Source organism: Topomyia yanbarensis, chromosome 3, assembly GCF_030247195.1.
Source record: "Topomyia yanbarensis strain Yona2022 chromosome 3, ASM3024719v1, whole genome shotgun sequence".
Classification (NCBI taxonomy): domain Eukaryota; kingdom Metazoa; phylum Arthropoda; class Insecta; order Diptera; family Culicidae; genus Topomyia; species Topomyia yanbarensis.
In genome coordinates this window covers 273,621,380-273,646,428 of record NC_080672.1, presented here as the reverse complement: position 1 = coordinate 273,646,428, position 25,049 = coordinate 273,621,380, and the positions used below count along the sequence as shown (strand labels likewise).

The following is a 25,049-nucleotide window of genomic DNA, read 5'->3' as shown; positions in this document are numbered from 1 at the left end:
CCACCGAGTTTAACGAGGTCTTATTGGGCTCGTAGCGCGGACGGTTACAAAGGTACTTTTTTACTAACGTATATGTGGAAAATTGAGAAAAGTGAACACTTTTATAAAACCTACCAAAAATAACAAAGAAAAGCTAAAATTGACCTCAATTGATTGTGGTTGCTGGAATTTGTTATGAAAAGCATAATTTTGATTTTTATATTGACTTTGGGTAAATAGTTTTTGAGCAATCTGATAAATTGAGGGATAATGGCTTTCAAGCTAATGAAATGTGTAAAAAAATCACTGAATTCAAATTATTGCATACAAAAAATTTTAAGCGAAAACGGTTTTCTTTTTAAGCAATACGTTAGAGTATGTTTCGAAGAACAATTTAAGCTGAAAGTATGGACAAATAAAAAGAATATTTTTTCAATTTTGGCAAGGATTTGAAGTTAGTTACGCCTCTGTGCGTGGCTTACTGTTGTCATAAGGAATCTTAAAAACTTAAGTTTTTGGTTTTAGGTAAAAAATTACAGGAGTTTGATTCCCGCCCGTGGACCCCATCCAAAAAAACGCGCACGAGGGAAAATGCTGCACAGCCGCCATCTTGTGATAAAATTACTTGAAAAAATTATTTTTGTGATTAATTACTTATGTTATTACTACGTTCACACTACAGAGTTAAAACACGTTATAATAATTAACAACAAGAAAAATGTCATCAAGATAGCGTTAAAACACGTGGTATTTATGAGAGTGTCACTGAGTCGCGGCCTTCCGTTAAGTAAGTATCACATCAACACTTCCTTTTCCAATATCCCATGTTACGGTAAAGATGATCGTGGCCCGCTATGGTGGCTCTCAGGCAATGCTCTCGCTAGGACTGCGCAAACGTTATTCCCAAACACTGTTCCTCAAGTAGTCTGTGTAGGAAGGAGAGTCATCAGCCTGCAATCTACAAAATATACCATGCTTACGCAGCGCTACACAATGCAATACAAAATATTTCAAATCAAAGTATAGAATCTGCTGCTGATTACAAAGTTCGATAAGTACATACATTGATTGCTTGTTTTTAGTAGATTAAATTATTATAGTAATCCTTACGATTTGACACGTTATTTTAATATTGTATAGTTAATATCGATCTGCCCTTATTCCTTATTTGCATCAAAATCATTCTAAGATTTTCGCTCCGATTTTTTCCTAAAGTTTCCTATAACACCTTTATTTTATCCATCCTTGCTTCCTTTTTTCTAGAAAACCAACCTGCCCATTACCTAGACAAACCGAAGCGTGTTTATCGATTTTTTTCGACTCTAGCCGAATGTTCAAACAAGCAAAAATACATCGTTACCGTAGCTGAAATGCAACCCTTGAACCGACTCTCACCTATCATTACGCTTGTTTCCCTTTTGCAGAATTTCGATGGAAACAGCCGGCCTGCCGATTCCTGGCTACCACTACATCGCCCCGAATCACATCGTGAAAGCGCCCATTCACTAAATATACAACCAGCCAGCATGCATGCATCCAGCTCCGCATCCAGTCTCTAGTAGCAGTAGTAGGAGAGTCGGCGGAAATGGCACCGATTAAAATAAAGATCTCACAGGACTTGGTTTAACCCTCTTAGGTATGGTTAGAAAACAACATCGGACCGCTGGACCAGTGCGACTTCCGTACAACAACCCAACCTGCACTGGTCTGTCTGGCTGTCGGGAATGGACCGAAGATGAAGCCGTTGTGTACTATTTGCGAGACGACAGAGAAACAAAAACCCACAAGGACTACAGCAGACTGCTTGTGTGCGTTTTTCTTTTAATTTGTGGCATGGGAAAGACAGCAAACAAAAAAAAATGCAATGTTTCGTTTTTATATTTAGATTTTAATTGCTAACTATTCTAGGTTTAATCGCTAGTTTTTAATGTGTTTGTTGACATGTTTTTGCGTACTCTTTTTTTAGTATATTATCGAGATGAATACGAAACAATATTAAAACAGCTACTGTAGCAGCCAAAGCTGACCAAATGTGATGAAAAGGCGTATTATAAAAGGATGATAAAAGAACAGAACAAAAAAATCGGTGAATCGAAAATGATTCCAAATAAATTCATGAAATCATGCGAATGCAATAGGGTTCCATTGGCTAACAATGGGAATTGTGTGCGGAATGAGACAATGATGGGACAACTTGTACAGACAAACAGAGCCAAATGGTTGATCAAAAAGAGATGAAAACTGCCAGCGTAGATCATGCAAATAAAAACGCGCTTCACGTTGCTATTGAAATGTGAAATAATAATTTTCATGGAGCAGATAAAAATATCAGAATAACAACCAACCAAACAGGAAAACGCAAAAATAACCACTTATTGTAGCTTGCAACGCGTAACGTGCGAGCGGTGGCGGGGAAGCAGCATAATCGTCAAAGAGCTTAACATTCAATTATATAGATTGAAACCTCACATATTTTCCCTTCCCGTAGCAATCCGCGTTACAGCCTGATCTAGGGACAAAGCCAAGCGGTTTGCTTGAACAGTAGCAGGTAGCAGGTGTGCCAGGTTCAGCAACGGGATATTGATATGATAGACACTTTAACAGCAGGATTTGTTTTTAAAACGCGCTACTGGTCCCGGAAAATATTGCTTTTTATTACTATTAATTAAATTTCGGTTTAAAGCTTTAAAAACAAATGAAAATTAATTGAGCAGTTCGTTTCGCTTTCAGAAAGCGTAGCGTGCTGTTTTCTTTCACATAAAATACACAAACACAAACACACATACACTACAGGGATGAAAAAAAAAACAAATGTAATCGAAAGGAGAGACACTTTTTAAAAGTTTTTGGTTTGCAATCAAAATTATGTTATGTTCGATATCAGCTGCTTTGAGCTTGAGGTTAGGTTTAGTAGCACTGTTACTAACAGTAGGCGTTGAAAGTCGTGCGTAAATAAGAGTATGACTCGAAGCTAGACCATTGCTAGTTATTAGGGGAAGAAGAAAAAACTGTATACGAACAATTCAAGACGCGTTAAAAAACTAGTAATTACACATAAGAAATCGTAGAATTCACATATTTATCGTACATATCGTTTTGAGGAAACGGAGAAAGAAAACAAAAACATATGACAGCAAACAGAACATGTCATTTAAAAATTAGACTCTAATATGTCGTTAGATTGCCAGAGAAACAAAAGTTCGTCGAAGCTTACCAACACCCAAAACATATCGTTGGTTTTTTGAGTAGATTAACTTGAATGGGAGCAAGTTTGATTGGGCGTTGGAAATTGTACGCTGGAATGAGTTCAGCTATCTTTGGGTAAGATGTGGGTGCTGGCTTAGCTGATTGCTTTTCTTAGCTATTTACTGTTGTTAATGAACGGAACTATGACGGAAGTGGTAGATGCAAAGTGATGCAATGAGATTATTTAAAATCGAGGTCGTCCTTCCAAAATTGTGAGCTTTTAAAGTGGAAGCTAAAGAGCCGTTGCATGTATAAATGCTTTCTTTCGATTATCACTCCATGCGAATCGTACAAGAAAACTCTAGTTTTGTTTTTATGTGCTTTAAACTCGGGGTAGCTGGCTGCCGAGAGTGACCTTTGTTTTCTAAAAAAAGGCTATTTGCGCTCCAAACAACCGGCCGTTCTCTTACGATTTAGCTTGGAGATGTTTGTGACCTTTGGCCGAGACTTGGACAATTTATTTTAATTGAGCTTTTTATTTATAAGCTTACTAGTATAGGAGAGAATTGTATTACTTGTATAGATTTAATCACCTATTAGACGCAAATGTAATTTCTGATTGATGAGCGTTAAGCTATTCATCAGATCCTTTGAGAAACGTTGTTTTATCTGTATAAATCATCGTTTGTTACTCGACAAGCCTTTTCCTTGCGTCTCAAAGTGTATCTTGCGAGTAACCGTTTTACTTATTTTAAAGATTAGTAATCTAATTTATAGTACCATCTACGTATATGTTACCTTACGAGAGGTTGATTTGTGAACTTTTTAATTTTCCCTGTGAAACTTAAGCCTAGAAAAGTCTATCAAATCTTATCAGATCATTGGTCCATCGGGTTTCTTAAAAGATTTTATAAGAGAGAATTTTATTGTTGTTCAAATGCTTATGCGTTGCGTGGCAGCATGGCGTTATTTGGTAGATGTAAAAGTGTTTTACGTTTTCAAATTAAAATTACCAAAATTGCTTTAAAATCAGGTGAACAATCTAATAGTTCTATTTTTTTCTAAAAATTTAAGCAGATCTTGAAGCTAGGAATTTTATGCTGTATACAATTAGAAATTCTGATTATTTCAAATCTATATGAACAAGATTATAATTTATCTAAGCCTAAGTGGGACAATTTTGTATTTTGTATAGATTTGGAATACAGATTCACATTTTGGTTAAACAAGGGTACATTTTATTTAAAATGGAGTGACACTTTCATTTCTGTTTTGGTACACGGAAAACTTATGTTGAATCATATTCTCAATGGATATTTATTACAATATCTGCGTATTCTGGACAGTGATGAGAAAACGGCTATAGCAGGAAAAAGTAGAGCTTCTAACTTGCGCATTAGTTACTAAATATTGGTAGATCAATGACCCAAAAGGGAGTCTAGCTGTGATCAACATATTTAATTGAGACACCGTGTGACTGGGAATAAGAAAATGATAAAAGAAAGAGATAAATTTGAATACTGACATATATTCGGCGCCTGACCCAGCAACATGCTTGATGGCGTTATATCCCATGTTATAAACACAGCTTCCGGTCTCTATGAGTTCAATAGGCTGAAGATGCGCATTAAATGTGGAACTGCTGAAAATCACATTAATGAAATTACGATCCGCATTCTAAACTGGGCTACATCGATATCTTCTGGATAGCAGAAATCACCAAATATCCTCACGAAGCATCGTATTTTTAAAATTCCTTTCCTACCAGACAAAAATCTGGAATTCCGGCAACTTTCTGCTTGTATTGCGACAGAAACTAACCAGCGTTCCAGCAGAAGCCAGCCACAATTCCTGCTGGTTTGGGTCGGGACTAATACAATCGCAGGAATCGACCGAATTAGCCCACATACGAATAGTAACGAGGCAGGCACCTACTGAAAATCTATTTGGTTGTACCAAATGTACCTCTTTGGTCCCTAAAGAAAATATAGTTATAGTAAAAGTGCTGTAGCTAGTTGTTTGATTTTTTAACAATTTAACCACTTGCGTTCATATGTATAGGACGTCGGGAAAATGGTTCACTCTGATCAATTGGGTCAGAAAAAAGGCTTGGACCACTTCAATAATGAATATTATAATCTACAAAATAGAGTACGTTCATTGTGCGGTTCATGATATCGCAATTGTCTTTGTCTGCTCGCTTATTGCGACATGGGGGTCTTCCCTCGTGTCTTTCATGTCAAGGTCTTCGTTACAGCTGTCTTGGTGTCCGCCATCAGATGTCCCCGGCTTCTTGCACTTAGGAATGACCACTGTAAACCTGTCATCATTATTATTAATTTCCTTGCCGCTGAAGCGATCAGTTGGTTTTGGGGTACTGGATGCTACTTTTGTGGTTGTCATGGTTTGAACAGCTGCACCCTTTGTGGTTCAGGTATCGGTTTTGAAAACTCTGTTTTGGATTGGATTGACTTGGCAATTGGTTGAGATGCATCATCCGCACAAGGGTGTCCATGGTGAGCTGTCAGATTACAGTAGTTGTACATAACCGTTTGACCCTCATGGGTACATAACGTAGTAGTTGAGTTTTATGTTTAATTGTCAAGTAGGAGGGAATAGACCTTTCAACCCGCATCCTCACCACCAGGGATGCCAACGGTACCGGTTAACTACATTTTTTCGGTATATTTACATTTGCACAAGCCGTACAGCCCGCTACAGCTCTTGCCAGAATGGTAGCCAAACCGAGTACATTTTCCCGTACAGCAGTAGAATACATTTTTGTTTCGCTGCTGTACTCCGACTGCTCGGTGATTGTAAAGTTTGTTCTCTCGCTTTGTACACTTTTCTCTGCATAGTCAAAGGGAGAGGCCCGCACGCGAAAGCGTTAATGCCGGTCGTGGCGTAAACGAACCGCATTCATTGTCGTCGTTTGTGATTAAAAATATTAAATAGATTAAAAATATTAAAAAGTGTGAAATAAGGAAAGAGAAGCTGTACCGCTCGCGTCTGGTGGCTGTGCTGGGGGCAGTATTTTTTGTCATGTTACTGCTTTGCTTACGGATTGCCGTACAGCGCTGGGCGTCCTGCACTAGCGAACGAGAATGTAGGCAGAAAAATTACAGCCGCAGAAAAAGTAGGCATTTTGCATCCTTGCTCACCACAAGAACACCGTTAGGAATACCCGGGAAGAAGTTTCGCTAAGTTTCTACTTCTCCGTATTGCGTTATGCATTCTGCAATTAGCTCAGGAAAGGTATGTGGTGATAAATCATGTAAACTTGCCCCTGTATAGTCATTTTCATATACACGGGAATATTAATTCCAACATTGTCACGTGTTCTGCAAAACTAAACGTTCGGCTTGGGCTAACGTGTTGAATGATATCAAACCTGCATTATAGAGATGAGGATACTGAAGGTAAAGGACCTACAGAAGTCATTCCACTTCATGAAAACTCGGTTGTATTGAACAAAATTTATAGACAACGACGGTGGCGTTGGGTCGGAGCCTTCTCGTCAACTCTACTCATGATGGACAAAAAACAAAAAAAAATCTTTTGTTCTTTAAACAGTGCACAATAGATTGAGAGACTGCTAGTTGTCGTTCACTTGGTTCGATTTTGGGTCTGACTCAGACAGAAATAGAAAGCCGACCAGACTTCTACTAACTTATCTAACAACAACGATTCGATGTTGAATTAAATTCAAGTCGATTGAAAGTCATTGAAATAAAGAATTAGTGCCAAATTTTGATAAAAATTCGTTCCTTTAAGTTTTGAATAAAATTTTTCGTAGATTGTATTTTCAAGCAAAGTCTATCCGCTTAATGTACTTTACTTTTTACTGTACTGTACATACTGGGAGCAAAGCAAATTATATTGATTTATGTCATGGTAAATTTTATTTAATAAGATTACGCATCAAACTAAGGTACTTTTCTTCGCCTCCGAGACCAGGTAGCAACATGTTCAGCATTTTTTTCGCACAAGCATTATCAATGTTTGGTATTTAGTTCACACGCGCAAATTCGAATGATCGGAATGTATCAAATATATTTGAAATGACGAATTTCTCTTTTGAATAATTCCAAAATCTTGGAATTAAATCTTAGCACAAAGAAATTTGTGTCGGGGCAGAGAATAAGTTATTTTTTAGAGCTACGTTAAGCCCTTGATCCCAGCTATGTTTACCGATGCATAACATGATAACGAGCAGGTTTGAATTCGATTTTCATTACAACTATGAAATCAAATTTTGTAGCTATTCGTGGACATCCTGATATTTTTGAACCATTTTCTAATCTAGTTTCACGTCTTTGCCGCTTGCAAACAGTATACGTGTACAACAAACTCCATCATAGTTTTCAAATGATTAAACGTCATACATATCTGTAAGCAAAAACAAAAAAGGGTTAGAAGAGTTTCAGCGTAAGCCAGAATCGCCCCATCTGTCCAAAGAAATTATAAAATTAAAATGCAAATCGCAAGTGCCAAGTTTGTGTAGGGTGTGAGTAATTAACGTACCGTTGATATGTGCACTAGTATTTCAACGAACGAACAAAGACAGAACCATCAAACAGTATAGTAGTGTCCAGCATCTGTCATGCCGCGGGAGGAAAAATAATTAAGTAGCTTCAATCCAAAAGGAAGTGTATAAATGTAGCTAAAACTGGTAGAGCTGGTAGAAAACATATGCGAAATATCACAAAACCTTCCGCGATTGGACCCATTCGGAAGAAAAACTCCACCAGAGATGAGAGTGTTAAACACGTGAAAATTCACGTTTCGGAACTCGGCAAAACCAAGAATAATGATTAGCGTGTTCCGGCAGTCATCAGGTGTTCGTTCCCTTGTAGAGTTCACACCGCCACACACCTACAGTAGCAAGCAAATAATGAGCAGACAAATGGCTTTTCACGAGAGAAAGAAAAGAGCAGAATTAAGAAGAAGCGTTATATATTTTGTATAAACTTATTTAGGATTCTAAACGCATTCAGACGCGAATGAGAATTAAATGATAGAGAAAGTCTTTTGTGAAAGCTTATTAGCGCATCGGAGTAAGAATTAAGCTTAGAAAAATTTAAAAAAAAAAACAGGGTGAACTAGTGAAACATAACGCAATCAAGAAGCGCGAGATAACTCATTGATTGATTGTGCTCTGAATCGGAGATACTCTTGCTGAAGAATAGCGATTCCCAAAGAGGCAGTACATAATAACCTATAGTGAAAAGCTCAAGTAGATCGAATTTATTTAACCCTAAAGACTATCACGATTTACCTTTAATCATATCCCTAAAAATATTACACGCAAGCAAACACAAACAAACAAACGAGGAAGGCGAGAAAAAAAGTACTACACTATATCAAGCAGTCTTTAATGGAAACCAATACATATTGCAGACAGGTTGGCTAAATCGATTTTTCTATCATATTCCCACATATCATAGTAAAATCTATGTGAGTCCCTTTTTCCCGAAACTATTTATAGCAATCACTGAAGAGAACAAAAACGACGAGTGCACTTCTCACTCGGCGAAATAATTGTACAGAAGCAACAGAAAAAAAAAGAAAAAAAATGACGAAAAGAATAACAATCTTCTTACCTGACGAAGAAGAAAAATTCCATTTGGTTTCGTAAGAACAAATAATAGATCGTAATAAAAAAAATGTTGTACAAAGTAAGTAAATCAGAACAGAACAAGACAAAAATTAGCAGAAATTCGCATATGGTAGGCAGTAGCAAACGGAGCGGTAGACTAATAAAATTAATAAAAAAACAGTTTCGCGGTACACGATTTCAAGGAACAGATTTCAGTTGGAACAACAAAATACATATTGACATATAGGAGAAGGGTAGGTAAATCAATTCGCGCCTATTATAGAATGAAAGGATAAATTCCGCACACCAGCCGGCTTCGTCAAAGTGAGTGTAAGCTGAAACAAAAATTGAGATAAAAGTGAATATGAACTAGCAAGCCGCCCCGGTTATGATATTGCGACGAATAAAATTAAATTTGTATCACCACTCACTTTTGGCGAGCCATTATCAAATCCGGAAGCGCCGCGGGTGGAGAGAGTAGATATTCGCCAGTCGCGCACAGCTCCTAGGGGCTCACCTGGAGCTGTTTTTATTGGCGCCGGAAACATGAATGGCCTATGTTCAGCCCTACCGTTTTTTTTGTTAAAATTTCATTTTTTTTAAAATGAAAATTCAATATAGAAAATAGGCGATAGCATGATTGCTTTTGCTTACTACTCGGCTCCCTTGTGGCGGTACAGAGAGTCTTATATGTCAGCCGTTGTATGTTCGAGACTCGGTCAAGAAGCTTTGCGATAGTTTAACTGAGTCGTGAATATTTTAAGTTTTAACAATGCAAAAAAATAAAAAAAAGGCATTTAAATTGATTTCCTACGTGTTGGATTGTGTTGACGAGGTTTGCTGCTGCGTGTTGGAATCCTTTTTCTTGGCGGTGAAACATTGCAATGTCGTAATTTTCAGTCAAATCCCCGGGTGCCAAAACGAACCGGTGGTCTTCCATCATGGTTCCTGTCCTGCTATTTTGCCACTTGATCCGCTGCTTCAGTGCTAGTTCTTCGAGCGATCCGTTTGCCACGCTGTTTGGTAAGGTATTGGAGGAGCCACTTGATCCGCTGCTTCGGTGCTGGTTCTCGAGCGTTTCTAAGTTATCCGTTCGCAACCGCCGTCCAGCAAGTAATTTTGGGAGTCACCGGATCCGATGCTTCGGTGCTGGTTCGTGAGTGCTTATAGGCGATCCGTTCGCCACGCAGTCCGGCAAGGGATTCGGGGAGCCACTGGATCCGCTGGTTCGTGAGTGATTCTAGGCGATCCGTTCGCCACGCCGCACAGTGGCGGGTCTTCAAACAAAAGTTGGACAAAACCTCAAATGTTACCTAATTTGGCTGAAAATCACAATTTAAGCTAATTTTGAGGTGCTGAGCTCATTTTTGATGTCAAAAGTCGTAAAATATTAAATGCATTTTTCCATACAGTGTCATTGAACCTTTCTTATAACTATGATCCCGTTTTCATGATAGATTTTCCATTACTGTTCACCAATGTCAGCAATATCATAAAAAATGAAGAATACTACTTTAAATCCATTGTATAACATATTGGTTTACTGTAGATTGTCTAACAATTTTAAACAAAACACCATGCGCCTCCATATCAGCAACAAAGCTTCAAAATCTCCTTAAAAAATTTTGCGCACCTAGGCGCAGAACGAGACCATGATATTCGAAAAGTAGAGGTTATTTCCCATAGAATGTATACTATGTGACCGTTCCGAAATGATTCCGAAATTTGTACAGAATACATTAGTAAAAAAAGTATTTTTGATCTGACCACCTCAAACATATTTAAACTTTTTAGTCATAGTTCCAAGCAAATTTACCAAATGTATTTTATTCACTAACCAAGTTCTTTCGTTCCTCTACACAATGAAACTAGTTGTGCTAAAATCGGACCAAAATCAAAAGTGCAACATGCATTTGAAGTGAACAGAGCAATGATGGTTTCGGGAATGAAAATCAATAAAAAGTCCGGACTTTGCCACGTTTAAACTCATGTTAAAAATCGTGTTCTTATCCAATGATCATATGAATTTTTGAATATACATCATTCAATATATGAGAAATCTAGAAAAAATATAAAATATCAATATTTCAAAAATAAATTTTTGAGGTTTTGGCCAGCCTCCAGCCACTGTGCGCCGTCCAGTAAGGGATTCGGGGAGCCACTTGACCCGCTGATTCGATGCTGGTTCTCGAGCGTTTCTAAGCAATCAGTTCGCCCCGCCGTCCGGTAGGGGATTTGGGGAGCCACTGGATCCGCTGCTGGTTCGTGAGTGCTTCTAGGCGATCCGTTCGCCACGCCGTCCGGTAGGGGATTCGGGGAGCCACTGGATCCGCTGCTTCGGTGCTGGTTCGTGAGTGCTTCTAGGCGATCAGTTCGCCACGCCGTCCGGTAAAAGAATCGGTGCATAATGCAGCCAATGCATTGGCTGCATTATGCACCGCAAATTGTAAGTAAATCAGTCTGCCATTTCTCACATTATCGTGAACGTCCATGGCGATACCATCACTGCCTTGTTGCTTTTTTCGGTTTGATATTCTTGTTTGTTTTGTGTTCTTGCCACACACTCTGTATTTCTTCTCTATTGGCGCTGCTGATTGTTGGTTTTGAGGTGCTAGGTACAATTGTTGTTACTGCGCTATTGGTACTGGCATTGGGTTTTGAGATACAATTTATTGGTCAGTCATTTGATTGTAGCTTTGTGTGATAAAATCGGAAAATGAGCCTTACACCAATCTGGAGCAGATTTTTCTCCGTAAGCAAGCATTGAAACCAGCTCAAAAAACCATTTCTACCTGTTGGGTTTAAGGAAATATAACCAGGGCAATAGCGTGGTCTTCTTGCGCCCTTGGCGGAGTGTCAGCTTTACGCCCCTTTGAAGTCTACTTTGGCTTTCTTTTTCAGTTCGATTTTTGAACAACAGTTTAGTGTGTATATACTTGGGAATGGCATCCTTACCATGACCTGTTTTATGACTCATCCTCTCTTAGGTCTGGCGACCTTGGCGGGGATCAATTGGGCCAAAAACATGCTACGGGTTTATGCCGCAGTGAAGGTTTTTACATAGACAAGTGAATACACCAAATATTGTTTAACATTCCGCTACCACAAGACTTGCACTTTAATAGCACGAAGTTTATTCGCGAACTAGGAGGGCCAGACTGACTTGATAAGACAGTTTCGCTTAAAAAAGTTTTGCGAATGACGCTCCTGGCACAGAAGAAGAAATTTGAACATCCGTCGGAAAAAAAGTTTAGCAAACGGAAATATCCCACACTTCTTAGGACAAAGCCATCAATATCAGAGTTACAAATATTTAAATTCATTGAATGAAAATTTACCATATTTAGCCGCACTTATTGTCAATATTCAATGACGCTATCGGAAACGTCAAACGAACCAACTGCCCATTTATTTATGTGTATTTTCAATCGTCTTTGTTTATTGCATGAAGCGAACGTGCAACAATGAATCCTACGCATTAAAGTAGGCGTTGGCACAATGTAAGCGATGATAATTATTTTTTTCTATGCTTCTATTCTTCTGAATCAGCAACATTGGAAAACAGTTACCTAGATAATTAGTGATATGAATATTATTGTACGATATTCCATTGAATGAATAACATGGATTTTTGAATCAATATTTTTTTTCTATTCATCACGTGTCGCATCAGGTTCATTTTCAACCATCAAAAAAGAGCTTCGATTATTTTTAACTCTGATCAATGTGGAGCATCCACAGAACACTAAGTTCACTGCAGAGCATTTCGCGAGAAAGTTTGTGAAATCAGCTAACACTAGGTGTTTGAAGGCAACGGACGAAGTATTTTTCCTTCTATCATGCAAAGAATCAGAAAAAATTAGAATATTTGTTCCTTCATCAACCGTTATATTTAATTCCTACGGTTGAAAAATTGTAAAAAAAACGAAAATCCGATTTCCAAAAAAAAAATATGTTTGACTGTTGCTCATTTCGTGTAAATTACAGTCATAAACAGTAGATTGATGTTAGATGAAATTGTCCTGTGTTACTATGTTTTAATTGCCGCAAGGTTCTACTGTATCCGTAAATTTGCCGAAAATAGCCAACAAAATCGATACAGAAATTGTCCTGTGTTTTCACTCGCATGGTATGGTCACCCTACAAGCAGTATAACGAGGAGACAATTTTCAGGAGCTGTGACCTAGTTGGTCGATTATTTTTTACGGTGCAAATAATTACATTTGTATTACCAGTCCCAGTGCCTTCACGACATTACAGTAATGTCAGCATCAGTTTTGCTTATTGGGATTATCCAAAAAATCAGTACATTAGGTATTGTATCTATCACTCATGTGAGTAAATGAGTCCGGATAATTATCCCTCAAAAGGCAGGCTAAAATTGTTACTTCAAGAAGCATCGCTCACAAGACCCAATGAAATCAAAAGCCTTTTTTTGTCTTTTTATCAGAGAGAGAGAGAGAGAGAGAGAGAGAGAGAGAGAGAGAGAGAGAGAGAATCGAAAGCTCGAAAATGCTCGATCATTCAAATTTCAAATTCCAAGTTCATTGAAACTAGAGAACTGCAACTAGCCGGACCTCTGAAAACCGTTGCCTTTTTGAGAGTTAACCCCTTCGAAAATAAAAACTCACAGTTTCACATGAAAAGTAAAACTTTGCTGCCTTTCTGGCGCATATCAAAAACATTGCAAAACAAGTCAATCCAACTTTGTTGTCGGTTTTGTTGGTAATTTAGTGTAAATTTTGACATTTTTGTTTTCTTTCACTGAAATAAATTATCATCTCCTTATCCGGTGAGAAGAGAGATCAGTTGAATTTTATCGCTATTTGGTGAGAGGGAGAATTTCCACTTTGGTGAGAGGGAGAAGTTCGACACCGAGTGATGACTACATTTTTGCTTTGCTATCCCCTGGCTCGTCTTTCATTTTTTTAAATCTTTCATTATATCTGTAAAGTATTCTTAAAAGTTGTGTCGGGATCTAGGCCCGTGCATAAATGAATTCGACTGAAAAAGAATCCAGCTGATGGTTAAATTAATCTCGAGCACGATTCGTCATTAAAGACTCCGACTTGTCGTAAAAAATCATACACATTGAACACAGTCGGACCATATATGATATTCCTTCAGATCAAAAATTTTTAACCGGGACAGATATTTCGAAAGTTCGACGAGATAAGCTCAGAATTGTGATATCCTGTCTAAACCAAGCAAATTACCTGTATTTTATGAAGAGCTTCAGCGTCTTCAAGCCTGCCCACACAGTTAAGATCGACAGTGTGGCCACCGATTCGAGTGTGTCATGCGTGGATCTACTGCACTCAATATAAGCAAATGGACCATTGTAGCAATAAGTCAGGATGACTTTTGTATTGGGAATGCTGAAAAGTGTGCATTCAGATGGTCTGGTGGTTACCATGCACGGTCTACAAATAATGCCCGGAGAATCTAAAATATTCCCTTATAAAACGCTACGTCTTTCACCATGAAAAATCATTATATTCTCTTGGCTCTGGAAGACTATTGCTTTGACGATCCCCTTGTGACGACATCTGTTACTGGTCCTATAAATGATGAACAGTTGAGATCAGGCCCGTGCGAAAGAGAAGGGTTTTGGGGGTTCGAACCCCTCCCATGAGGGTTTTGAATTACTTCTAAAAATTTATTAACTTCCAGTTCAGGAAAAAATTATACTGCGAGCCGTTTGACAAATAAAATGTCATTCGATTTCGGTCACTATAGAAACAAGTCGTTGATGAAACCAAGGAAAAAAAACTTTGCGACGGTGGCTGAAATAGGAAGTCAAGTTGGTCGGCATCTCTGGATCGGTTCACGTTTCGATAAGTTGCAACAGTTGTGAGAAGGCATGGGAAAATTCGCTTACTCGCGCGACTGTTGCTCACTGTGGATCACAAAATAGCATAAAATGTATGCTCGCAATAATTAACCATGAATAGGGCTGAAAAAGCTTCACAGTAGGCTGGTAGAAGGGCAAACCGCGAACAAACTATAAAGCTTGATATTCTATGAGTAGCGTCGAATCTTCACTCGTGAATGTTTGTCGCATAGTCTCGTGAAGCTCACAAAGGTTTCTTGATGTATGAATAAAATATACTACCTATTCTAGTATTACATTTTTTATTGACGCATTTTTACAAAAAAAAATCATAATTAATAAATTTATTTAGGCACAAATGTGGTAGCTCGACGAGGCCGATTTTGTTCGTTTTTTACAATAAATAAAAAAACAACTAGATTGAATTTTTGTCTCGTTTAGGCGCAGCTTGCTGCTGCGTGTTGAGATGCTTGTTCTAGGGGGCGAAATATTGCCAGTGTGGTCCACTGCAAGTTGAGGTTCGATTCGTTTGTCTTCTTTCGCGTTATCGTTCACGTCCATGTCCTCATCCGTACTACTTTCCTGCTGCTTGCGGTCGGATATTCTAGTTTGTGTCTTACTCTTATGGGCCGTTATTGTATGTTCATATTTTTCGGAATTCGTTTCGTTGTTGTTGTTATTGCTGGTTGTTGGTGTATGATCCGGAGATGTTGGTTTTGCAGTTGTTATTGGTTTAGCGTAAGATGGTTGTGTGCAGATTTCAGTTGTATTGGTTGAGTTTTCCTTAACAGTTTCTTGGTAAAGTTTTCCGAGGTGTAGCGTATTTGTGCAGAACTGGCACGTATGAATTTGCCCTGAGTACGTGACTAGTGATATCTGATGAATGGGAACACTTGCTAACACGACGATTATGTATGAGGGAATTCGCTTGGTCACACGCATTCTCACCACACGAACATCGTTAGGGATGCCCGGAAAAAAGTTCCTCCATGTATCGTGTGTAACGGAATCTACTTCTCCGAATTTTTGCAAGCATTTTTTAATCACACTATCAGGGGTACGCGTAGCCAAATCATGGACACGAACTTCTACAGCGTCGTTTTCGATGTATACGGGAATGCTCTATATAACATTGCCGCATTCGGCGGTGTGCTGCATGTTGTTTCACGAGACGAATGACTCAGCTTGGTTTATGTTCTTGAACGAAATCAGCACACAATGTTTAATATGATGCATTTGTTGGGTTTTCACTTCAGTCAGATTGAGTTCCATCTGCACTTTTAATAACTGTTTCACTTCCCGAATGGCAGGTCCTACGGGGCATTTCGAAAAATCCACATCAACACAGTTCGACCGCAGCTGGGTTGCTTTTTGCTGGGCACCGATACTCATCACTAAATTGCACAGTAGGTAGCCTATTGTTATATGGACTGCTTGTGCGATAGGCACCGATTGAATTATAGGTAGAAGTGGCTGTTTCACTTGCGCGGGACGATTTTTTGCTTCTGCTCAGGGCGAGATGTGAAGACAAACTGATTTTTACAAATTTGAAAAATCGTTAGCTATCAGCTATTCAATAAACGGTATATTTTCTATCTATTTTTTATATTATGCAAATATGAAAAGGAAATAAAACTGTTTGATGAACATCCTACGCAAAGCGCGAGCCGCTCGAGAAGAGTTTCGCGACCGGAGCCATCGACGTTAAGAAAGGATGGAATAAAAGAGTAACTTCTTTATTGGTTGCTATAGCGTTGGCTCGCGTGTATCATTTTCTAAGCAAACATGAAGCATAACAACTGGAGAAAGTTTTCTGGTGAACGGTGAATAAACGGTTCGTGATGCGATTTTTCCCATACTTGGTTGTATGTAGACCAGTTGCACAGAAACTCGGTCAGCGGACTAGCAACTAGGTGGCTAAGGGGGAAAAACAAGAAGTCGAAGAAAATCGTAATATCGTTGTCTGGAGAAATTCCACCGGCGATGATCTCTCCGTCGGAGTTGGCTGATAGCTAAACAATAGCACGACTGCAGGAGGTATACATGTCAAATTCGAAGCCTCAGTTTTTATCTTAGAAAATCTCAATGGCCTCGACTTCGGTTAAAGCTAGATACGATGGGATGTCTCTAAAATGTAGGGAGATAGTAATTATTATTTAAAATGTACTATTTGGCTCATTTCCTATGTTTTCCTGAAATAATAAACGTTGAATGAATTCGATACCAAAAAACCTCCCTCAATGAAAAAATTCTTCCTAAAGGGGAAAATATTCCAAAGAGGCGTTATTTCTATTCCAGCATCGAGGAGGGAACATAAATGAACTGAAAAACGTTATGCGTGCTTTGAATCAATATTATACCCATTTATTTCGAGAACAGAAAGATTCGGCGAAGTTAGAAGAATGGCTTTTTTCGAAATTGGATGTATTTCTGCTCACTGGTAAAGTACTTAACTAAAGCTTATTTTGGATTTAACGTCTATATTGCGATTAAGGTAGCGCTGACGCTGATGAGAACAAAAATTCATTCTTTCTTGGCAAAGGCACTCTTCATCCTCAAACAACGTCATGAAGGTCAGATTACCTCATGTTAATTCTGTCGGGCGCTACATTATGAAAATGCTATGTAATATTTGTTATTTCATTCCTTCAAATGTTCTGTTATCTTTCCAATTGGCATTAACATGCGACTTTTTTAAAATTTTGGATTGAAACACGAATCTTTTCTCTGACCACTGGTATCCCGGAATTTTAAGCCTATGGAAGTCCTGCGTACTTGCCAATCAATTTTTGGATGAGCTCAGGTGATCTTGCATGTTATACCTGGTGGTGGAATCTATAACCATGTCGTTTCTCCATATAATTTGATGTTTTTCCCAACAAACCTAACTGTTGGCCTATTTGGCTCAAATTTGGAAAAGTCTATGGAGTGGTATGGAGAATCATCCAACTATATGTCTGTTTATTCCTTGTTGACGATAGGGTTAAATAGTACCTATGGTCCCTTACTGGTCTTAAGACAGCAAAAAACAAATATTAAATTCCCAACTTTTATTTCATCTTACTCTTTACTGCTGCTGGAACCCAATTTGATGCTGCTGGCGACGGGATGTATCTCCCGACCGGCCGGGACAATAACGACCGCGTACTCCTTAGGTCGTATCTTCGTTAGCTGCTCCGGCAGCGGTCCTTTGCTTTTAGCTAGGAACGTGACCCCTTTCTCCTTTGTTGAAACCTCCCTAGTGAAGGTGGCGAATAATGACCAGATAGCAGTGCACTGCTCGAGGGGAACCTTTGTCCGCCCTGCTTCGCTCTCCTTGTCAATTAGCTATAGAGGAGAGCTTGGCTCGTTCACCTTATCCGCTATAGCGAGAACGGCCGATGTCACGGTTCCTTTTCGTTTAGCCGGAGAAGCGTATATGCTCCTTAACATTTAACAATACCACATCGTATTTCTCACTGGTGCCCGAACCACGGGTTGGCACTTTCAGACGGTCTTTAGCTTGCCTTCGCACGCGCACTCCCCGACTATGTACGGGGAACGTGCCATTTGAGCCAATATATTCTAATTCCTGAAGCTCGTTGTTATTTATATACAATTGAACAACAAAATTTACTACAGCTATATACACGAACAAAACCGTTCACAATCGCAAAAATGAACAAAAATTTACAATTAAGTGTGAACGGTATACAGAACAGGGGTGAGTATAATGTTGCCAAACAAATACACTCTACGGAGAGATTATGCAAAGATAGGTATTTTTCCAATTTGTTACGCCGCTGGGTTACAACTCTCATGCTGCTCTTTTACACATCTACCTATTGTTGAGCTCGATTCAGTTTAATTTGCTCACTCGATTCTTTTCTCAGGTATTACTTAGGAAATTTATCAAACAAAAATCTGCAATTTTTTTTACAAAAATCAATACTTTTTGAGAGACTTAGTGGAATATCACAGCTAACCCTCTTAAGACATCTGTCTACCATCTAATGCCGCTATAACATTATAGTGGATTTAAACTGTAGACATCTGTCTTAAGAGGATTAATTAAAAATTACCATTACAATGGGATCTCCTATTACGCGGACTCGTACTACGCAGATTCCTACTATGTCGCAGTAGAAATCCGCGTAGTGCGAGTCCGCGTAGTAAGAGATCCAACCGTAAGTTTATCAAGTCTATATAGTGGGATTTAGAATAGATTATCATTTCCTACCACTAAGCATTCGTTTCACACTAATGATGATATGGTTAATATTCACTAAACTTGCCGGAGAAGGGGGTAATACTAACACCTTCAGGTGAGAAAAATTAAACCTAAAAGAAAGTTAAAACGGATAAGTTTTTTTTGCGAAAAAGCAATATTTTCCCGCAAAGCGACACTAAATTGGCAATGGGCCATCAAAACTACTCTGATACTGGTCCTAGATCCTGACTATCGCGCTGAAATTCAAGGCTATAGATCAACAAACCAAGTAGACGAGTCCGAATCCAATCCCTTTCTTGCAAACAGGACTAGTTGGATGACGATGCAGGGTGATAATGAGTAAAGCTAGAGAAACAAAAGTGTTAAGCTATTAATGTAATTAATAAAAATCTCATAAATTTAAGATTGACAATTCGCAAAAGTTTGCGAGAATAATAAGGCAAAATGACGTAAGCGTTAAGACGAAAAAATCGGAAAAAGGGATCAACAACCAAAGAAATAATCTTTACTATAATAAAACAAGCAAACAAGAGAAAAAAACATAACAAGACGAACCAGTGAAAATACTGAATTCAACTGAAGACATACAAGATTGAAAGTAATTTAAAGGTAAATAAATGTATAATTTTTAGAATTATATATTAACAAATCTTATATACAGCACTTACAACAAAAGGAGGAAAAAGTGAAACTGATTACTGCATTAAAAACTAAGAAACAATTCAACGTTTTATGTTCAAACAGAATGGTTAAGGGATAAGGCTTTGTTCAATGGTAGACAAATTAGGAAGACGTCAAGAATACATTTTTCAATACATGCAAAGCAAACAGTAGGGAAGCGATTTCTTTTGTTTACTTTTTTCGAATAGGTTTAATTTTTAGTGAAAAATAAAACTCTTTCATTGTTGTCTCTTGTTTATACGTTTTTTTAGTTATACAGAATTCGTATGATGATAAGGCAGACAGAAAAACACTCTCGCTTTGCAAAGGGGAAGAATTTAGAATGGGATTCTAACCGGAATGACCGGACCAAAAACCGACACTGCTGAATGAGATACAATTAAGTGAGTAGACAGAAAGACATGTGATGAATTTTTATTAAAAAATCATTCATTTCGTTTTTCGCTAGAACGCATAAAGGGCTGTGATTTTAGTGGTAGAAAATTTGTTGTTTAAAGATGGAGTAAATTTTGTTTATGACTCGAGATATAGAAGAAAAAGGAAACAAGCAAAACGTGGAACAACTAACGCTAACAAAAAGAGAAATATTAAGAAATTATTTTTAAAAAGAAGAATAAAAGACAAAAACGGGCCCGGCCTGTCTTTGGCAAAGGGACATGGAATTAGGGCCGCGTTTAGAACTAAGGTGCTCTTATGACTAAAAAAACTGAACTACTTAAAAGTGCAAATATTTCTTCACCAAAAAATGCAACCACACATACACTTCTTCTGCAGCGTGTTACAGCCAATAAATTCCACAATCGAATATCCAGGCCATGCCAACACTGTCCGAGAACTATCGATACAATCAAATCAAGCCGCCGAATGCCCGCGCCGCCAAGCCAAGCAATATCTAGAGAACAAACACAATTTGAAGCAAAATGGCAATCAAAGAGTCAAAAAACATTGTTTGTTAACACACATCTAAACCACGTCCCTTTATGTGTATTTTCAAATGCTTTTACTATTTTGAGTTTGTTGCTTTAGATTTTGAGTTTGGAGAGAACAGTTTCAAAGTGCTTTAGTTGAAAATATTTACGTCGAAGCAAAATTCGATTAGCATCTTGGTGAGATGCTTCCATTTTTGAGTTCTAAACCTAGCGTTCGAAGAAGAAATGATACAAAACATGTTATCAGCGTAAGTTGACGAGAAAAAGAATTAAATTGAAACAACAAAATGAAATGACGAAAGTGTTTCAATTAATCTGAAGCAAATAAGGTGAAACAATAATTTAGAAGTCTTCCCAGTTTCTGACCCCTTTGGAAAATTTCCGGTTTGTCAGTGCCGAACTCAAGCCAAATTTTCTTGTATGGAATGAAAATACGCATACAACGTAATGTTTATAGTTTGTCACATAATCATATTTATTAGATTCTGAGATCACTTACACCAACAATAACAATCACACTCACACATATTTTGTATAATCGCTGCGATGAAGCAAGCACTTGAAACAGCAGAATCGTATGTTTGTTTACCGCCCCCCCCGTTTCCCCATCCTAGTAAATTCAACACGGAAGCTTTCTTGCAAGAGGAAACCCGGCCATTTGTTTATACTGCGAAACAGCATAATCTTCAACCTTAACATGTAATCTTTCCCCCTTGTAATGCAAATGCAAACAAAAAGTAATAATAACAAGAAACAAAACATAAAAAAACAGTGTGCCAAATTTAATGAAACTATAATTATCTCTTAGAACTGCTTATTGTTTACAAGCAAAACTAAAGCAAACAAAACTAAAAAATAACTGAACAAAAAAAATCTAGTTTGTTAATGTTTAGTGAAACTTGAGATTGAAGTTAGTTCTTTTTATATGAAATAAAGCGATTATTATTACAATTATTAACTAGTAGTTAATAACAGCGACGAAACGAGAAAAAAAAAACAGTCACATAATGCTCGTGGCGAAGATGGTATGAAATGGAAGTAATTATTGCTCATTTTTGCTTATTTATAATCGTAGTAGGTTGCAGGTTTCTGTTTTCACAAACACACTCACATAAAAACACTCGTGCATATCTAGACATTCGCATGATAGAAACATTCACACCCACACACGTAAACGTAATGTATCAGAAACAAAATTGCATGCAAAAGTTGTACACTTAGATAAAGTGTCTAAATTGTAAACAAAACAAATTAACAAAAAAATGTACTAAAAGTGGTTCTTAGTTTAACGCAATTGAGACTGATTTGATTTCGAAATTATTATAATATTATATTTTTGTTTAGTTGTAAGTTTTCAACTGATTCAATTCAAAATTGACAGAAATCATTCGTACTGATTATCGTTTCGTTTATTTTTAGTTTGTTAAAACAAAGTTCTAGACATTATTTTACATCGTAATCAAACTAATTTAAGTGTCTTAATAATTTAGCAAGCATTAATTATACTATATACACATTTTTAAGCAATTTATGAATAGAGAATATAAACTTTTAATTTTTTAAATCACAACAACGTTATTTTTCTTTCCTTTCTGTCACTCACCCTGATTTCACCACACTATGTTTCATTTAGCGTTCTGCTGGGATGAAGTCTTTGCTAAGCAAGGACGAAAACCCACTGCGAATCGCATTTCACCACTTGTATCGTTTCTTTTGATGCGCAAGCGCACACTTCGATTGGATGCAAGCACGTGTAGCTTCGCATCCGGTATTTCCGTTGTTCCGTTGTTTATGTTCTCACTAGTTCGGAGTCTCATCACACTGCATGCTAATGTAGTACACAAATTCAAACACTTCAATTACGATAATAAATAGGGACAATCCGTACTGTTTTGTTGTTTGAAGGCGCTGAGAATAAGTAGAACAAATGAGAAATTTAAACGTAAATACCTTTAAAACAATGACATTTATCCAAATAGGAACGTATAAATGTGTTACAAGTTATTTTTCGCGAAACTAGAAGTCTTGATAATATAGCCAAAACCAGATTCCATAAAATTGTCAAACTTGATATTGAAGTAAACCTGTAACGGGCACCCATTTTATTCAGTGTACCAATAGATGTAATTTTTGTAATTTTTCACGAAAGAGAGAGCAAATAATCCCACTAATATCAAACGCAATACACTCATTCACGTTCGAATAGAAACATACTGAAGATTTAGACATGCAGTTATAACACGTTTTCTCTCACTCTTTTGTGACGTTGCACTAACACCTAGAGATATAATAATTTGTCACGCTCATAACCTTGGAGTACACACGCATATACACAAAAAGTGGTTCACACAGTTTCGCGCATATTGATTGATTACTTAATTAACAGTAAATGAGAGGTAAACAAGTTGTTCAAGCGAGTCGTATTATGGGAAATTTACAAGAGATAAACTGATAAAAAAACATATATATTAAATTTAATGAAACAAATGTCATAATTTACAAATGAAGCTTTACATTTAATTGTAATTTTTTATATTTATTATACATATATATTAGGTGATGAGTCAGTAATGCAGAAAACACAAGTAAATTAATTATATAGAATTATATAAATAATTAAAACTTAGACCTGAAGTAGCTGCTCAGCAGAAGTCTCGATTCGATCAGTATTAAAAAAACAAAAACACTCACACACGCAAGCAAGTGGTGATGCAAATATTAAATTCAAATATGATTAAAACGTAAGACACTCATACAGAACAGAATGTATTTAGAGTTGACTTAAAATCAGATATAGTGTTAGAATTGATAGTTTTATATAGTAAAATAAAAGCGCAAGAAGAAAACACTCGAGAGTAGAAGGGGAATGGTATGCCTGAACGATACACACACACAAGCGTAATGTCGTCACCGTTTGGAAAACAAAACGATCTCGCAGCGAATGTGAAAGTTGAGAAACAATAAAATACATAAACCGTTTTGGATACATTTTGTGACAAAATACAACTTTCAGTTGGTGTTAAGAAAAAAGGAAATCCGCTATTTACCGGACATTAAGCAAAAAATAAAGCAACCAAAAAAGGGAAAAACAAACACAAAACGGCAACAAAATAAAATAATACAGGAATTTTTCAGGCCGATAACTTCTACTTACTACCAGCCAAAGTAAACCACTGATCGTTTTAGGGAATGGTACGAATTTGAAGAAAAAAAACACCCAAAGCCATACATTTTTATTAGCCGTAAGCCACAGCCAATTTACAAACCACTTTTTTTGGATTGTTCAATAATCGATTCCAACATCGGGCGATTTATCAAGTACTTCGAGTCAATAAACAAACCGCAAAAAATGTTTTTTCTCTATGTCTGCAAAGCGTTGTTAAAGTAATTTTGCACCCACACACTAAGCGCAAATGACGATCCTCCAGTTTACATATGCTCATTCGATTTTTGATAATCCAGAGTCAGTGTTTTTTCTATCTCGAAATGCCAGTTCAATAAATGTCGAATTTAAACAGTTTTTAAGAGTTGGCCAAGCTAAATCGGATCCAAAATCGTTATATAAATGTGATTTTCCATAGCGTTAATAATTCAACACTACAACACATTCATATAATTATAAGCACAACACACACTTTAACCATGTCAAATCAAATGATTCGAATTATCCCTGAAACAAATCTCAACCATTGACAACTAACCAACCCAAAAAGACATGAAAGCCGGATTGATAACAAGCAACATAAAAGTCTTTCCTTGAATAAGTAATCCCGCGTCAGAGAGCTTATTTTCGTCCCCATCCTCAATCCTCTAAAGCTTGTCCAGAACGATTGCATATCCCGACTGTTTTCTTCATCTTCCGGGTATCAGAACCGGATCTCACCCGCATCGGTCAAATTTATCCCGAAACTACCCAAACATCCTTACGGAAAGCTCGGTGGGCAGTACGGGACACGGGGTTGACACAATGCAAACATTACTAGATTTGTAACGGAATGCAGTGCAAGGCAATCATATAACTAGAGCTTCTTTTTTAAGGGATTAAAACTAGTATCAACCGCAGAGCGTGTGTAGATGGTTTAGGAGCGAGCAACTGTCCCAGCCGGATCTTCGGATTATGCACATTAGATTCAAGCGGATAGAATGAGGAAACCTATAAATATCCAAGAACGGGTCGACAAAGTCGCTTTGAACTTGCATACACACATACATGCGGATAAGGTTGATCACAGGCAGACGAAAAACAAACAGCAGGAAACGGAGTGTAACAGGAAAAAAAATAAAACAAACACCCGAATAACATGCGATGAAGAAAACAATTGAAGAAAACACTTTATATGATGTATATTTATATTTTGTAAACAATGGGTAATTAAATGACAAAACAAATCTAAACGGAAGCAACTACTGTGTATTGTTGAATGGACAAGAAAAAAGATATTAGTAATAAAGGAAGGAGAAAAAACGATATTATTTTTCAATGATGACAAACCTTGGTAAACTGACTTATTTGACGTCTAGGACACCAACAGAGTTTCAATGTGTATAGACATATATGTATACGAAATAAGAACGCACACAGCGACTCTCCGCCTGATTCATGACTCAAGTTACTTTTTGAGCATGTGTTAG

General features: G+C 37.5%; 1 protein-coding gene across 3 annotated transcripts in view; it reads left to right on the top strand.

Moving 5' to 3' along the window:
- The window catches only part of LOC131690255 (poly(rC)-binding protein 3), a 788,104-nt gene extending 763,402 nt beyond the window's left edge, over positions 1 to 24,702 (top strand). For all 3 annotated transcript variants that reach the window (XM_058975878.1, XM_058975879.1, XM_058975880.1), the window contains one exon: positions 1,404 to 24,702. In XM_058975878.1, coding sequence (XP_058831861.1) covers positions 1,404 to 1,488 — 85 coding nt within the window. In that variant the 3' untranslated portion in view covers positions 1,489 to 24,702. The remainder of the gene's footprint in view (positions 1 to 1,403) is intronic.
- Positions 24,703 to 25,049: the final 347 nt, after the last annotated feature.